This window comes from Prenolepis imparis, unplaced genomic scaffold, assembly GCF_030444845.1.
Source record: "Prenolepis imparis isolate NDT839.2.m4 unplaced genomic scaffold, iyPreImpa1.0 SCAF_185, whole genome shotgun sequence".
NCBI lineage: Eukaryota > Metazoa > Arthropoda > Insecta > Hymenoptera > Formicidae > Prenolepis > Prenolepis imparis.
In genome coordinates, this window is record NW_028141343.1 from 50,363 (window position 1) to 67,410 (window position 17,048).

A 17,048-nucleotide genomic window follows, 5' to 3' on the forward strand; every position below is an offset into this window, starting at 1 on the left:
TACCTACCCAGTTATTCTCTGGTATATGGTGCGGCTCGGCTACGACCCCCAGGCCGCAGTCTCTCTCCGCCATATTCTGGAAGAAGAGATCCTGGGCTGGCCCTGAATGGTTCACATTGGCTTGTAGCACCTTACAAGCCATCTTCAGTTGTGATTACATCCACGGGTCCCACCTCCATAGCGGTGGGATCTGCATCCATTAAATTTAGTTGGAGGCGCGTTTTCTTAGCGCCTCCTTCCGGGAGTTTCTCCTCCTCCTCCCTCTTAGCCCCCCTTATGCGTGGAGGCCTTTGTTCTTTCGGGGCCTCCACCGTAATATTTAGGTCGATTAGGGGGGGAGCCTCTTTTTGTATTTGAGGCTCCACCACCTCTCGCGCAGGGGTAGGGACCTTCCTGGGGAAGGGGGGATTCACCACTTTATTAAGTGGGACCCCCCTTCTGCCCTTTTGCACCGGTATGCACGATTTACTTCCCGCCCTATGCTTGGCGGGAAGTCCCTTGTCTGCGCATACCGGGCAGCTGACTTCAGCCACACAGTTTCTGGCTGCGTGGCCCTCAATTCCGCAGCGGTAACATTTACCGCTACGGTCTTCTTTGTTAGGGCACCGCGCGCGCACGTGCCCCCCCTCCAGGCATTTGTAGCACTGGAGGGGTCTGGTGTCTAGTATTTCGGCGCGCACAAGTGCCCATCCTATCTTTAGATTGGTCATACCCACTATGCGGTTTGCTGCTGTTAGTGGGCAGCGGACCCAAACGATCCCCATTCCACCTGGGGTTTTTCTTATTTCCCCCAGATGGATTTCCTCTTCTTCGCAGCCACCTGCTGTGGCTATCGCTTTTATCACTTCGGAGGCTCTGATGGACTCATCGAGCCCCCGAAGTCTTATCTCAGCCATTTTAGTTGGGCGCTGCACCCTTGCGCCCGCCGTGCCTCTTAAGGCTTCCCTCATTCCGAGGGCGAACTTATCTGCTTTTTCATGGCTGCCCGCCCCCGGAATCTCAAAGATATATGAGCCCGTGACTCCTCGTCTAATCTTGGCACCTTCCATATTTAGGCCTTTGGCCTCCATCTTCTGCCGGGCCTCCCGGAGAGTTTTCTCATAAGTTCCGGGAGGACACGTCAGCGTTATCGCTGCCGTTCTTGGCTCTCTCCTCCTTTTCGATTTGGCCTCTTGGCCAGGTTGGGAGGGTTTGGCAGCTGTAATTGCTTTGCCCCCCTTCACCTTTGCAGCTGCAACAACCTCATTCGTAGCCGCTGCTGCTGTTTTGGTTCTTCTTACCCTCCTGGAGACCACCTCGCTCCAGGAAGGGGCGCCCGTATTCGGAGGCTTTGGGGCCTGGGGTGTTTGTAGTGCCCCTTCTTTTTTCCCTGTGGCCAGGGGCGTAGATTTCGCACCTGGCTGCTTCTGTGGGGGTGGGGCTGTTTTATTTCCCTTTCCCGTTCCCTTGACTTTAGGCTTGGAGACCCTTTCTGCTGCTGGCCGCGAAGGTGGGTTAAGAGTTGTAGCAGGTACAACTCTGACCGCCTTTTTGACAACCTCTATGCTCTTGACCGTTGGTTTGGCAGCGGCAGGTTTCTCCTCTTGTGCCGGATTTCTTTGTCCGGCTGTTACCGGTTTTGTTCTTTTTATTGATTTGGGCTGTTGTTGTTGCTGTTCCCTGTTTTCCTGCTTACCCTCCTTTTTGTTTTTCAGGGTTTCCCCATATGTTTTTATGGGACAGCCCAGTCGTTTGTCCAGCTCCCTCACAACAATGCCTTCAATCATCGCCACCATGGCCATAAATTTCTCCCTTTCCTTGGCCTCCTCCTCTTCCTTCTTATTTTGTGGGACAATGTATTCAACGTGTCCTTGTTTTATATACATTGTCCCCTTTGTGTTAGAAGGGGGATTGTCCCTTCTCCAACCCGATTGGGTGGTGTCCTCGCTGCGGTAGAAGGATGAATGTTCCTCCTCGTTGTTAACAACGTCCATCATCTCTATGTGTCTGTCCTGACCCCTCATTCTTCCTATTCCTGAGATGCCCGGGATTCCCCCGCCTTGTGGTGGAGGTGAGACCCCCCGCATTTCATAGTCCTCGATCAGGGAGGCTTCCCCACCCTCAGGTGGAAGCGAGGTTTCCCTGATTATCCCATCTCCATGGGTTGACAGGACCCCCCCACTTCTGGGTGGAAGTGGGGCTCTGTCAATCCGTTTTCTGACCCTAGTTCTTATCCTGGCGCTATCTGCGCTAAGCGGTCCTTCCCTTTCGTCATCTGATGTTTCCGAATGGAGCTTTTTACGAGATTTGTTTCTGCATTCCCGTTCCACTCTTCGCTCCAGTTGCTGCTTCTCTAGCCTCAACTGGTGTATTTGGTTTTGCAGATCCCTTATTTGCTTTTCAGCTGAGGTTTCTGTCGGGTTTTGCGCCCTTATAGCCAGTACTGATGCAGCCGCGCACATATCTGCGGCTGCTTCCTTGGCCTGTCTCACCAATGGGCCTTTCAATTGTTTTGACAGCACGGCCACTTTATATATTGCCATCGCCTTCTCTGAGGCGATTGCTGCTAGGTCAGGGATTGGTGCCTCGTTATATTCATCTCCCTTGTCCCTTATCCTCTCAAGGAAGTCGTAGTACGATTTACCTGGATTTGGCTCTTTCAAGGGGTCCAGTATTACTTGTTCCGTGCGTGCTTCCTGTTCTTCTTTTTTCCTCCTAGCTTTCTCAGCCTTCCGTGTTTCCTGTTCTCCAGTGCTAACCTAACCTAACCTAACCTAACCTAACCTAACCTAACCTAACCTAACCTAACCTAACCTAACCTAACCTAACCTAACCTAACCTAACCTAACCTTTTTTTTTTTTTTTTTTTTTTTTTTTTTTTTTTTTAACGTCTGGAAAATGCGCAACCGCATACCCACCCGCCTCGGGGGAGGCAAGGTGGGTTATGTGGGGCTGGGGGTGTAAGCGACCCCCGACCCACTAAAAAACCAGACGGCGACACTCGGCCTTGCGAGATGCTCTCGGGAACCGCTAAAGCATGACGTCCGAGAGCATCTCAGGCTGCGCGTTGACTCGCGCCCTACTCGCGAGGAGGGAGACGTTTGTCTCACTCCTCATGAGGAGAGGTGGGTGTCGCGCCACGCTCTCCTCCTCACGGGGGACTACGTGCAATGACCCACAAGTCCCCCGACTTGTGGATCTGCAGTCCCCGTAAATCCCACTTGTCTGTGGGATTTACTCCATCCTCCGAACTGAGGATGGTGGTCTACGAGGCCGACTAAGTGTCGGTCTCCATTGCCTCCGCCTCCCTACTACTGGCCGGTTTCTGCCGGCCAGAGGACGATGCTGTTGTTGGCCCGGCAGGGACTCGCTTCGCCGCGAGTGTACCGGGCTTTTTCGCCTTTGTCGACGCTTGCTTCGAGGAAGCCGTAGCTATCCTCTCCGCAAGCGGCACGTCCTCTTTCCTTCTCGAGGGAGGTTTGGGTTTACACCCTCTACCTCCCAGTCGGTGCGCGGCTGGTAAACCCAGATCGGCGCAAGCCAGGCATCTGGGTTGTGCCGTGCACCCCTTCGCACTATGACCGAGTTCACCGCAGCGGTAGCATGCGGTGCTTCGGTCAACCGCTGCCTTGCACCGGGCCCGGACATGTCCATGTCCGAGACACCGGAAACAAAACACGGGTCGAGCCTTCAGAGTCTCCACCTTGACTCTGCTCCACCCGACCTGCAGCTTTTCTTCTCTGGCCAGTTTGCTGGCCACCGAGACCGGGCAGCAGACCCAGGCTGAACCTGGGCCAATGTCCGAGCTGCGCCGGATCTCACCCACTCGAACGAGCTCCTCCAGGCATCCCGTCGCCGCGGCGATTGCCAGGGAGACGTCTTTGGAGGTGGTGGCCACGTCGAGGCCCCGGACCCTCAACTCCGCGGTCTTTTGGGGCTGCGTGACCCTCACCTCCTCCTTCTCCTTAAATAAGTCCTTCATCCGCTCAGCTAACTGCCGAGCTTTGGATAGGCGGTCTTTCCCGGGAATCTCTATTACGAGACCCCCCATCATTGATGGCCTGAGCCTTGACCCTGCAATGCCAAGGTCTTGGAGGGAGATCTTCTCCCTCGCCTCACCCATCACCCGGGCGTAGGTCAGGTCACTGCCCTCTTTTCCCGCAATCGTGACCGTTACGGCCGCGGTTGCGGGAGCTCTCGGGCCCTTCTTCTTTTTTCTTCGCGATGTCTTGCGGCGCCTTCTATCTGGCTTCTATCGCCGCAAGACCAGAGCCTGACTGCTCCCCGGTTATCGGAGTGGCAGATCCCTTGGAGGACCGTGGTTGCCGCTTATCGGCGCCCACGGATTTCCTCCCCACTACTTTAGACCACAGGTCTTTAGTGTCCCCCCCAGAATTAGGAATACTCCCGGTCACATGAGATACCCCCCCCTTCTTACCCGAAGATGGTTGGCCCCCAGCAACATTACCCCCCCGTGGAACCCCGGTTGTAGGAATTTTCTCCTTTTCCCGAAGCTCCAGCTTCCTACGCAGCACCCTGTTCTCGTCCCGACACTTTTGCATTGCCGAGATGGAGGAGTCAAGGACTTCCGCCATCTCGGCCCGCGTATTGTCAACCTCCTGCTTCAATTCTGTGATTCTACACAGAAGAGCCTCAACCTCTTGTGGGCTAAGTCCACTGGAGGCCGCGTCGTCCTTCACCACGGTTGGGCAAGGAGAGGTCCCCCTGTCCACCGTTCTCAGGGCAGAGCTTGGTGCCAGAATATTCGGGCACCACTCCGTATCCCGCACTGGCGGGTCAGAGTCCTCCTCCTTCTCCATGTCGACGTCCCTGTTTCTGAGCTTGCGCTTCAGAGCAGGGGGCCGGCGCGACGGAGAGACGGATGCCCTCGCAGTGGCCAGCTCTGCTTTGGCTGCCGCGAGCGACCTCTTGAGATCATCGATCTCGGCATCCGCCTTCTCCTTACCACTCTTGAGCGTCTGAGCGTACACTTTCAGGGCGCTGAGTTCCTGCGAAGGAACTGGTTCCTCCGAGGCGCTGCGCGCTCTCTCCATCAGGACGCTCAGGGCGACCGTGACCTCCCGCGCCGCTCTCCTTAGCGCCGTGCTAAGGGTCGACTGCAGCCCCTTCGATACATCGGAGGTCTTGTCGACAGCCATAAGGTGTCGACAGGCCTTCGCGTAGATCTCCGATGTTTTCTGCGCTTGAAACGCAGCCATCAGTTCCTCCTCCGTGGGAAGGCTGTCCCTGCCCCTGGTACGTTTAGGCGGAGCATTTACGTCCAAGACGTATAAAGCCTCTTTTAGGCGCACCTCCTTCTCTAAGATGGCGAGACGATCGGCACGGGCCGCCGTCATGCCGGTATATTCTTGAGTGGTTGGAGGCCGACCTCGGCCTCTCTCCACTGCCTCCGTTGCCTTCCTCTGATCTTCGAGGACCTCCTCCACGTCCACGTCCATTACCTCCTCCTCGTCCGAGGACGAGGAGAAGGAGGAAGAATGCTCCCACTGTGGGTCCGGGGAGACATGAGCCTGCCTCGTCGCCACAGTGGTCGTCTGTCTCACGCTCTCCCTTTTGGTTAAGGGAGCGGTGCTTGCGGAGATCTTTCCGCCTCGGTCCACTCTTGTAAGCCGTACGGTTGGCTGAGAGGTGCCAGCCTTAGGACTAGCCTTAGACTTAGGCTTCCCCCGCACTTGTACGGCCTTAAGCCCACCCTTGGTGAAGCGGATAGCCAATTCACCACGGGAGCTCGCTTCCAACTCCCGTGGAGGCCCGACGTACGATGACGATGAGGAGGCTGCCGGGACAATACAGCCCCTCCCACCGGCCGCTGCGGTATCCGATCCCGCTGCGACAGTAATGATCGTCTCGTTCTTAGTGTCCATCATGAGTAGTGTAAGAAGTTGGCTTTATTCTCTGGGGATCCCACCCATAGGACGGTTGGGTACCAACCCTATAGAGCCCGTCCTGCCCTCATTCATTCATCCACACACACACACACACCGCCTTTCCAAGCATGGAAAGGCCTTGTACCAAGTAAACTTGGTACTGGTCGCTCTTAGCACCCAGTACGACAGTGTACTGGGTGAGCTCTCCCACCACGACAAGGTGGCGACCGACGGGAGAGAACCTAACCTAACCTAACCTTTTTTTTTTTTTTTTTTTTTTAACGTCTGGAAAATGCGCAACCGCATACCCACCCGCCTCGGGGGAGGCAAGGTGGGTTATGTGGGGCTGGGGGTATAAACGACCCCCGACCCACTAAAAACCAGACGGCGACACTCGGCCTTGCGAGATGTTCTCGGGAACCGCTAGAGGCATTACGTCCGAGAGCATCTCAGGCTGCGCGTTGACTCGCGCCCTACTCGCGAGGAGGGAGACGTTTGTCTCACTCCTCATGAGGAGAGGTGGGTGTCGCGCCACGCTCTCCTCCTCACGGGGGACTACGTGCAATGACCCACAAGTCCCCCGACTTGTGGATCTGCAGTCCCCGTAAATCCCACTTGTCTGTGGGATTTACTCCATCCTCCGAACTGAGGATGGTGGTCTACGAGGCCGACTAAGTGTCGGTCTCCATCGCTACCGCCTCCTCCCTAACACTGGCCAGTTTCTGCTGGCCAGAGGATGATGCTGCTGATGGCCCGGCAGGGACTCGCTTCGCCGCGAGTGTACCGGGCTTTTTCGCCTTCCTCGACGCTTGCTTTGAGGGAGCGGCCGTGGCCAATCTCTCCGCAAGCGGCACATCCTCCATCCGCCTCGCGGGTGGTTTGGGTTTGCACCCTCTGCCACCCAGTCGGTGCGCGGCTGACAAACCCAGATCGGCGCAAGCCAGGCATTTGGGTTGCGCCGTGCACCCCTTGGCACTGTGGCCCAGCTCCCCGCACCGGTAACAGGCGGTGCTGCGGTCCACTGCCGCTTTGCACCGGGCTCGGACGTGACCGTGTCCGAGGCACCGGAAACAAAAAACGGGTCGAGCCTTCAGAGTCTCCACCTTGACTCTGCTCCACCCGATTTGCAGCTTTTCTGCTCTGGCCAATTTGCTGGCCACCGAGACCGGGCAGCAGACCCAGGCTGAGCCTGGGCCAATGTCCGAGCTGCGCCGGATCTCACCCACTCTAACGAGCTCCTCCAGGCATCCCGTCGCCGCAGCGATCGCCAGGGAGACGTCTTTGGAGGTGGTGGCCACGTCGAGGCCCCGGACCCTCAACTCCGCGGTCTTTTGGGGCTGCGTGACCCTCACCTCCTCCTTCTCCTTAAACAAGTCCTTCATCCGCTCGGCCAGCTGCCGAGCTTTGGATAGGCGGTCTTTCCCAGGAATCTCTATTACGAGACCCCCCATCATTGATGGCCTGAGCCTTGACCCTGCAATGCCAAGGTCTTGGAGGGAGATCTTCTCCCTCGCCTCGCCCATCACCCGGGCGTAGGTCAGGTCACTGCCCTCCTTTCCCGCAATCGTGACCGTTACGGCCGCGGTTGCGGGAGCTCGTGGACCCTTCTTCTTTTTTCTTTTTGCAGTCTTGCGGCGCTTCCTGTCAGGCTTCGCCGCTTGACCTGCACCCGCCTGCTCTCCGGCTAGCGGAGCCGCAGGCCCCTTGGAAGCCCGCGGTAGGCGCTTATCGGCGCCCGCGGACTTCCTCCCCACAACCTTCGACCATAGTTCGTTCGTGTTTCCCCCCGAGCCATTACAGTCCTTCACCACCGAAGATCCGCCCCCCTTCACAGAAGATGACGGACCCCCAGCAACGTTACCCACCCGCAGAACCCCGGTAGATGGAGGTTTATTCCTCCCCCGGAGTTCTAGCTGACCACGCAGCTCCCTATTCTCGTCCCGACATTTTTGCATTGCCGAGATGGAGGAGTCCAGGACTTCCGCCATCTCGGCCCGCGTGTTGTCGACTTCCTGCTTTAACTCTGTGATCCTGCACAGAAGAGCCTCAACCTCTTGTGGGCTAAGCCCACTAGAGGCCGCGTTGTCCTCCACTACGGTTGGGCAGGGGGAGGTCCCCCTGTCCACTGTTCTCAGAGCAGAGCTTGGTGCCGGAATGTTCGGGCACCACTCCGAGTCCCGTGCAGGCGGGTCGGAGTCCTCCTCCTTCTCCATGTCGACGTCCCTGTTTCTGAGCTTGCGCTTCAGAGCAGGGGGTCGACGCGACGGAGAGACGGATGCCCTCGCAGTGGCCAGCTCTGCTTTGGCTGCCGCGAGCGACCTCTTGAGATCATCGATCTCGGCGTCCGCCTTCTCCTTACCACTCTTGAGCGTCTGGGCGTAAGCTTTCAGGGCGCTGAGTTCCTGCGAAGGAACTGGTTCCTCCGAGGCGCTGCGCGCTCTCTCCATCAGGACGCTCAGGGCTACAGTGACCTCCCGCGCCGCTCTCCTTAGCGCCGTGCTAAGGGTCGACTGCAGCCCCTTCGATACATCGGAGGTCTTGTCGACAGCCATAAGGTGCCGACAGGCCTTCGCGTAGATCTCCGATGTTTTCTGCGCTTGAAACGCAGCCATCAGTTCCTCCTCCGTGGGAAGGCTGTCCCTTCCCCTGGTACGCTTGGGCGGAGCATTCACGTCCAAGACGTATAAAGCCTCTTTTAGACGCACCTCCTTCTCTAAGATGGCGAGACGATCGGCACGGGCCGCCGTCATGCCGGTGTATTCTTGTGTGGTTGGAGGCCTACCTCGGCCTCTTTCCACTGCCTCCGTTGCCTTCCTCTGGTCTTCGAGGACCTCCTCCACGTCCACGTCCATTACCTCCTCCTCGTCCGAGGATGAGGAGAAGGAGGAAGAATGCTCCCACTGCGGGTCCGGGGAGACATGAGCCTGCCTCGTCGCCGCAGTGGTGGTCTGTCTCTCGCTCTCCCTTTTGGTAGAGGGAGCGGTACTTGCGGAGATCTTTCCGCCTCGGTCCACCCTTGTTAGCCGGACGGTTGGCTGTGAGGTGCCAGCCTTAGGACTAGCCTTAGCCCCAGGCTTACCCTTCAGCTGTACGGCTTTAGGACCACTCTTGGTGAAACGGATCGCCATTTCACCACGGGAGCTCGTTTCCAACTCCCGTGGAGGCCCGACGTATGATGACGATGAGGAGGCTGCCGGGACAATACAGCCTCTCCCACCGGCCGCTGCGGTATCCGACCCCGCTGCGACGGTAACCTTCTGCTCTTTATTAGTGTCCATCATATAAGTAAATAAAGTTTGGCTTTATTCTCTGGGGATCCCACCCATAGGACGGTTGGGTACCAACCCTAAAGAGCCCGTCCTGCCCTCATTCATTCATCCACACACACACACACACCGCCTTTCCAAGCATGGAAAGGCCTTGTACCAAGAAATCTTGGTACTGGTCGCTCTTGGCACCCAGTACGACAGTGTACTGGGTGAGCCCTCCCACCACGACAAGGTGGCGACCGACGGGAGAGAACCTAACCTAACCTAACCTAACCTAACCTTTTTTTTTTTTTTTTTTTTTTTACGTGTGGAAATGCGCGACCGCATACCCTCGCACCTCGGGGGAGGTGAGAGGGTTATGTGGGGCTGGGATCAACGCCCACCGGGACTCAAATGCGTCCCGGGGACTCCCCCGACCCACTAAAACCACACGGTGGCCCTCTGAGCGCTTGTGCAGCGACCCCGGGAATCGCTTTCGCATACGCCGGGGTCGCTGCACGCTGAGCTTGCGCTCCAAACCTTGATAAAAAGGACCGGGTTTTACCCCGGTCCTGGAAGGAAGAGAATGGGGCCACCCATTCTCTTCCCCCTCGTGAGAGCCCGCGTGCAGTGGATCTCCGAAGCCCCCGCTCCAAAGATCCTGCGAGCCCTCCGCCCCCCCGTGTCACGGCTCCCTCCGCCCCCGGAGGGGGTTAGGATTCGGCCGTGACACGGGGGGGGCACCTCTCGGAAGACCCCCTCGAGAGAGGGAGTATCCCTAAGCGGAAGGGAGGGGCCCGTGAACCTCGTCCCGTGGGGCGAGGATCGTGTCCCCTCCGTTCCGCCTCTCTTTTGGTTTTCTTCCGGGGATCGGGCTCCCTCCGCCCCCAGAGGGGGTTGGGATTCGGCCACGGTCCCCGAGAGAACCTCCTCGCGAGGGGAAGAGCCGTCCCCCTAGAGGAACGACTCTCCCCCCCCTCCGAGGCGGGATCTGGGGAACACTGTTCTCCCGATCCCGCCTTCTTCGCACAACTCCTTCCCGCTATCCTCTCGCCGCGGCTGCGGCGAATCTCCTTCGCCGGACGCCAGCCCTCTTGCGACGCATCGGGTCGGCGTCCGGGTCTTCCTCTCTCTCCCTTTCCGCCACCTCCTTCCGCGTTAGGACGTCCTCGCAGAAGGAGGCGACGGCGCTCCACTTTTCTTTGCTCTCCAGCATGGCCTTGACCATGCTGGAGAGCTGCAAATCTCCCCCTATTGCGTCGGTCAGGGCACGGCGCTGTTCCGCCCATGCTGGGCAGAATTCCACTGTGTGTTGCGCCGTGTCCCTGACCTCCGTACAGTGGTGGCACTTCGTCGTTGGCTCCCTCCGCGCCTTATCGTGCAGGTACTCACCGAAGCACCCGTGCCCGGTGAGCACCTGCACAACCCTATAAGAGAGTCCGAAATCTCTCGACAGCCAATCCGATAGAACCGGCTGAATTGCTTGGACAGCGCGCAGACCGGCCCTCGGTCGGAGTAGTTCCTCCGACCATCGTTCCACCGCGCGCTGTCTTGCCCGTTGCCGGGCCACTTCTGCCGCTTTCGGTGTCAGGGCCAGGCCCCGCTGGCGAAGGTCCCTCCTCTGCTCGTACAATTCCTTGTACACCTCCGCCAGCAGGGTCCAAGGTATCGACCCCGACACCACGCATGCCGCTTCCACGGGGACCGTGCGATAACCGCGGACGATTCTGATGGCCAGCCTTCGCTGCAAACCTAGCAGCAGTCTTTGACTGGGTACCATCAGGTCGCCCGCCCATACAGGTGCCCCGTAGAGCGCCATGGATCCGATCGCCCCCATGTAGAGGCGACGGATCTTCTCCCTCGGCCCCCCGATGTTGGGCAGCAAGCAACCAATACTGTTGACCGCTGCCCTTATCCGGGGGGCTAAGCGACAGAAGTGTTCCCGCCAGTTCCATCGGCTGTCGAGCGTGAGTCCCAAATATTTTAAATGGGACTTCACCTCCATTCGGAAACCTAACCTAACCTAACCTAACCTAACCTAACCTAACCTAACCTAACCTAACCTAACCTAACCTAACCTAACCTAACCTAACCTTTTTTTTTTTTTTTTTTTTTTTTTTTTTTTTTTTTTTTTTTTTTTTTTTTTTTTTTTTTTTTTTTTTTTGTGTGGAAATGCGCGACCGCATACCCTCACACCTCGGGGGAGGTGAGAGGGTTATGTGGGGCTGGGATCAACGCCACCGGGACTCAAATGCCTCCCGGGGACTCCCCCGACCCACTAAAACCACACGGTGGCCCTCTGAGCGCTTGTGCAGCAGCCCCGGGAATCGCTTTCGCATACGCCGGGGCCGCTGCACGCTGAGCTTGCGCTCCAAACCTTGATAAAAGGTCCGGGTTTTACCCCGGTCCTGGAAGGAAGAGAATGGGGCCACCCATTCTCTTCCCCCTCGTGAGAGCCCGCGTGCAATGGATCTCCGGAGCCCCCGCTCCAAAGATCCTGCTAGCCCTCCGCCCCCTCGTATCACGGCTCCCTCCGCCCCCGGAGGGGGTTAGGATTCGGCCGTGACACGGGGGACACCTCCTGGGAGACCCCTCGATAGAGGGAGTATCCCTAAGCGGAAGGGAGGGGACCGTGGACCTCGCCCCGTGAGGCGAGGATCGTGTCCCCTCCGTTCCGCCTCTCTTTTGGTTTTCTCCCGGGGATCGGGCTCCCTCCGCCCCCGGAGGGGGTTGGGATTCGGCCACGGTCCCCGAGAGAACCTCCTCGCAAGGGGAGGAGTCGTCCCCCGAGAGGAACGACTCTCCCCCCCCGCCTCCGAGGCGGGATCGAGGGAACACTGTTCCCCCGATCCCACCTCCTTCGCACAACTCCTTCCCGCTATCCTCTCGCCGCGGCTGCGGCGAATCTCCTTCGCCGGACGCCAGCCCTCTTGCGACGCATCGGGTCGGCGTCCGGGTCTTCCTCTCTCTCCCTTTCCGCCACCTCCTTCCGCGTTAGGACGTCCTCGCAGAAGGAGGCGACGGCGCTCCACTTTTCTTTGCTCTCCAGCATGGCCTTGACCATGCTGGAGAGCTGCAAATCTCCCCCTATTGCGTCGGTCAGGGCACGGCGCTGTTCCGCCCATGCTGGGCAGAATTCCACTGTGTGTTGCGCCGTGTCCCTGACCTCCGTACAGTGGTGGCACTTCGTCGTTGGCTCCCTCCGCGCCTTATCGTGCAGGTACTCACCGAAGCACCCGTGCCCGGTGAGCACCTGCACAATCCTATAAGAGAGTCCGAAATCTCTCGACAGCCAATCCGATAGAACCGGCTGAATTGCTTGGACAGCGCGCAGACCGGCCCTCGGTCGGAGTAGTTCCTCCGACCATCGTTCCACCGCGCGCTGTCTTGCCCGTTGCCGGCCCACTTCTGCCGCTTTCGGTGTCAGGGCCAGGCCCCGCCTGGTTATGAGACTTAACCCCATCAAAAGTTATGAGACTTGGGAAAAAAAGAAAAAAAAAAAAAAAGCTGGTTCAGAATTCATAACTTTTCATTCTGTGTCGATTGGAGTACACTTGTAGTGTATGATTTTCAAAAGTTATGAGACTTAAAAAAAAAAAAAAAAAAAAATCGTATAGTTCAAAATGCATAACTTTCGATTCTCCATCGATTGATATATACTTATTTTGTATTTTTTTTAATAACTACGCAACATTCAGGGACGAAAAAAAAAGAAATATTAATAACTCGAAAACAATAAGTCCTTTATAAAAAAGTCCTAATACTTTTTTGTAGGGCTCGAAGAGAGGAACAAGATAGCCCGTAACTGGACCTTGTATCTCCTATAGTTTTCGAGAAAGAAGAAATATATGCATATTTTCGAAAAAAAAAAAAAATTTGTTTTATCTGAGATCTTTCGATGGCGAACCCTATCCGACGCACCCCTTCCCAACTTCCTACGACGCACCGTTGATGAGATATTGCCACTTCCGGTTTTCGACTTTTCGGCATTTAAACTTCCGGTCGAACCGAACCCAAACCCGTTGACCCCACCCCTCTACGGAGCACCGTTCTCGAGATATCGCCACTTCCGGTTTCCGACTTTTGAGCGTTTAAACTTCCGGTCGTACCCTTTCCGATCCCGCAGACCCCACTCCCGTCCGACTTCTCGTTTTCAACATAAAAGGTTGAGTAGTTTAAAAAAAAAAAGAATTAAAATAAAAAAAAAAAAAAAGCGGCGACTCCTTAGAAGCCACCTGTGGCGTACAACAAAGAAGGCCGCCTCGCCAACTACGCAACGACCGACCGACACGTTCAATCCCGTCGATCCTTGACTGCGCAACGACCGAGCGACGAGCTGGATCCAGTCATTGTTAGCTGTGCTCTCGTAGCGAGAAGATCGTGCGAAGACGTGCTCCCGACGTTGACAGAGGTAAGCATTTATATTAACTTAAACTTTTCTCATTTAATATTTTTCTTGTTTTTAATAGTTAATATTCTGAAACAGTTCAAATAAAGAAATGGAACCTCGTGTAATGGACGAGAGAGTTTTCCAGGCGCACGAGCGCGGTGAATTTGAGTAAGTACAATAGACGGAACGATAAGTCTTCTTCTCCGTTTTTAAACAAATTTTGTATTAATTATTTTATTGTTCTTTCAGTTTCCAATTAAGAGCATTTGTCATTCCGGTGCGTATTATGACAATCTTGCCTGAACCGTCACCGGACAGTGACGATACTGTGTCAATATATTCGGACATGTCATTTTCGGACGACTTGGACGTGGAGACCGTTGTCGACAACAACGAGAACAACAACGACGTCGAGAAGGACGAAGACGTCGAGAACGACGACGTCGAGGACGACGACGTCGAGGACGACGACGTCGAGGACGACGACGTCGAGGACGACGACGTCGAGGACGACGACGTCGAGGACGACGACGTCGAGGACGACGACGTCGAGAACAACGACGTCGAGAAGAACGACGACGTCGAGGACGATGACGTTGCAGAGAAAAAACAAGAATCCGAATGAAATAAATTGAGTCCGGAATATTAAATAAAAAAAAAAAAAAAAAGACTCTGTAAAGACCGTCCCCACCTCCTCGTGGTAAGAGTCGGGCAACGTAGAGAGCCTTCCTCAAGGCATCTCGACGGCTAACGGGGCTCCGGCATAATAATCACAAAACGGTACAAGTCTTGAACGAAAGAGCTCGACGAGACCTTTCATCCGAGACCTCGACGGCTCCTCCAGCTGCTTCCGTTCCCGAGATATTAACGAAAAACCATCTCTAGAGATAATTAAAAATTTAATATCTCGCGAACCAAAAGAGATAGATTGACGTTCCAGGTCTCGGACGAAAGGGCTCGACGAGACCTTTCATCAGAGACCTCGACGGCTCCTCCAGCTGCTTCCGTTCCCGAGATATTAACGAAAAACCATCTCTAGAGATAATTAAAAATTTAATATCTCGCGAACCAAAAGAGATGGATTGACGTTCCAGGTCTCGGACGAAAGGGCTCGACGAAACCTTTCGTCCGAGACCTCGACGGCTCCTCCAGCTGCTTCCGTTCTCGAGATATTAATGAAAAACTGTATTTAGAGTGTTACGTCCTGTGGACTGCACGATTCTTTTCTCCCCGATTTACGCAGATTCGCGTTCCGCGAACATATTAATTATAAGACCGAAATTAGTTATAAGAATTAAACGGAGAAAGACAGTGATTGTGAAACAACTCGATCGGTGAGATTACGAAACCTACACTTTGATCAATAAGTCATAGGTAATGTTGAAATATCACGATCGACACACGCTATCAGTAGACCAAAGATCGGAATTAGGAAAGAACTCTTCATACAAGGAAGCAATACGTTGCGCAAAGGGGATTAAACACCGAACGTATGACTATGAGTCACAAGAAAAGAGGACGCCCTTTGCCCTATAGGAAGGGCAGACGAATAGTATAAAAGCAGCGAATCTTCCAAGAACGTACTATTAATTCCGCCTACATCGTGGCAGTTACACACTTCTGGATCCTCGCATTAAACATACATTGTGACCATCGAGGCTCAACAACCAGCTATCAGTCAACCTACACCTTCGCCCACACCACTCGAAGGAATTATCGATCCTGAGGATCAACCTATAGCTGCCAACCCGCTCACCAAATAATATACAGCCAACAGTGAGTACTTTCATTCTTCTACGATCACGGAAGTGAATAAATCCCCGGAATCGCGACTAAACTTAATAAGTAGTGGAAATCGCTGCCCGTCGAGCATTGAAACGCGCTCTCCGATTGAAACGGGACGATCAAAAGCCAACGCGAATCCTCAACCGCCTCATAGCACATCAACGTTACACACACACTCATATATAATTGTTTATACATGTCCACAAATTCAAATGTCTAATTCTCTGAATATTATTAAGATTTTATTTTTTTTGAATAAATGATAATTATTTACATTACGCGAATTTAAAGTCTTATTTAAACCCCTGCGTTCCTTCATATATCCCCCGAGATCGCACAAGGTCCTATCCCGCGTAAAAGGGATTTAATTCCCTTACCGAAAAGAACCGACGAACGGACCCCTGAAATAAGCCAGGTAAAAGCGACTATCCAGTCGTTGACCTGCAAAAGGGCCAGACAGTCCGTTCGACCCGAAATCACTCCGATTTCGGGAAAACGCTGTTACGACCTTCGAGCGGCCTTTCCTTCGTGCAGGCCAGGACGTAACAGGAGTGATATATACATTATTTATGAAAATGACAGTCCTGATGGTAATAGATATTTACGAGAATTATATCAGAGTATAAAATACACACATATATAATGCGCAATATTTCTTATAACTCGTTTATCTTTGTAGCCGAAATGTATCATTTTCGTGATATCTATTAAAAAATAGTTTCACGCACACCGCGATTTTTCGGAATATATTATCTTTATACGGCCTTTCGCGATCCCCTATTCAGCGCTGATTTAATTACAGACTAAATATTAGCCGCCGACAGAGAAGGAGATTTTCATGGACATTACAACCGGTATTGTGTGGTGCGGACTAATAATAATCCAGCGCGGTAGAAAGAGAGGCCGGAGCGGAGCGCGTTTGAAGTACGTGTATTGTTAATGTATTGCGTAATTAGGTGCATTGCACGGTTAGGAACGGTAGAAATTCGGTTTCGCGCAAATTTTGCCCACCGCGCGATATTCACCAGGTAGGGTTGTTTTACCACGTTAAATCCACGCTCTACGCGCGGGATTGTGTTGCTCTCTTTGTCCGGGATAACTAACAGCCGCGTTGATGCGGACGTAGTCAAAGTTATCGCGCGAAGTATGCGCTAAATGTTTGATGCGTCACCCCTCTCTCACTCTCTGACCTCGTTCGCCATCCCGGGAGCTGATGATACGCGTCACGCTCGTGCGGAAAATAAAACAACGAGGTTTTTCCGTTTGTACACATAGACAGGCAAAACGCCGGAGTTCGAGATCTCGGTTATAGCTTGTAGGGAAAAATTCATCAGAATCCGAAAGCCGCGCGGAGCAATCCTCTCGAGAGATCGGAACACACATCCGGCGATTAGGTTTTATATATCTCTCGTGCAAGCTCGAAAGCTGACTTTTCCGCGCGCGCGACCGTTTATTCCGGCTCCATGATCTTCATCTTTCTGTCATGACCGTAAAAGACACGCGGTAAAGCTGCAGAGGGAGGATTATGGAAAACTTGCTGAAACTCGGCCACTTTCCGTGATTGCGGCTACCGTTGGGCGCTGTCGTTGCTTCTTTTTCACGACTTTGTGGGTTATTTACGTCTTTCCGCGCGGGTTGTCGGCTATCTCGCCTCTTATCCCCTTGCTTTATGCTCTAAAAGGGGTGGAAGGAGCGAGAGGTGGAGGACGCAGGTGTAAGCTCGCCGAAAGTTTTCATTTCTCAATCTTTTCGTGAAAC

At 54.5% G+C, this 17,048-nt stretch overlaps 1 protein-coding gene across 1 annotated transcript; it reads right to left on the reverse strand.

Moving 5' to 3' along the window:
- Positions 1–11,993: 11,993 nt before the first annotated feature.
- On the reverse strand, positions 11,994–12,578 carry LOC145947919 (uncharacterized). The gene has a single exon (XM_083057682.1). The coding sequence runs from the start codon at positions 12,576–12,578 to the stop codon at positions 11,994–11,996; it is 585 nt and encodes a 194-aa protein (XP_082913808.1).
- Positions 12,579–17,048: the final 4,470 nt, after the last annotated feature.

Coding starts and splice junctions, on each gene's coding strand:
- LOC145947919 (XM_083057682.1), bottom strand. CDS start 12,578: ATGGGGTTAAGTCTCATAACCAGGCGGGGCCTGGCCCTGACACCGAAA.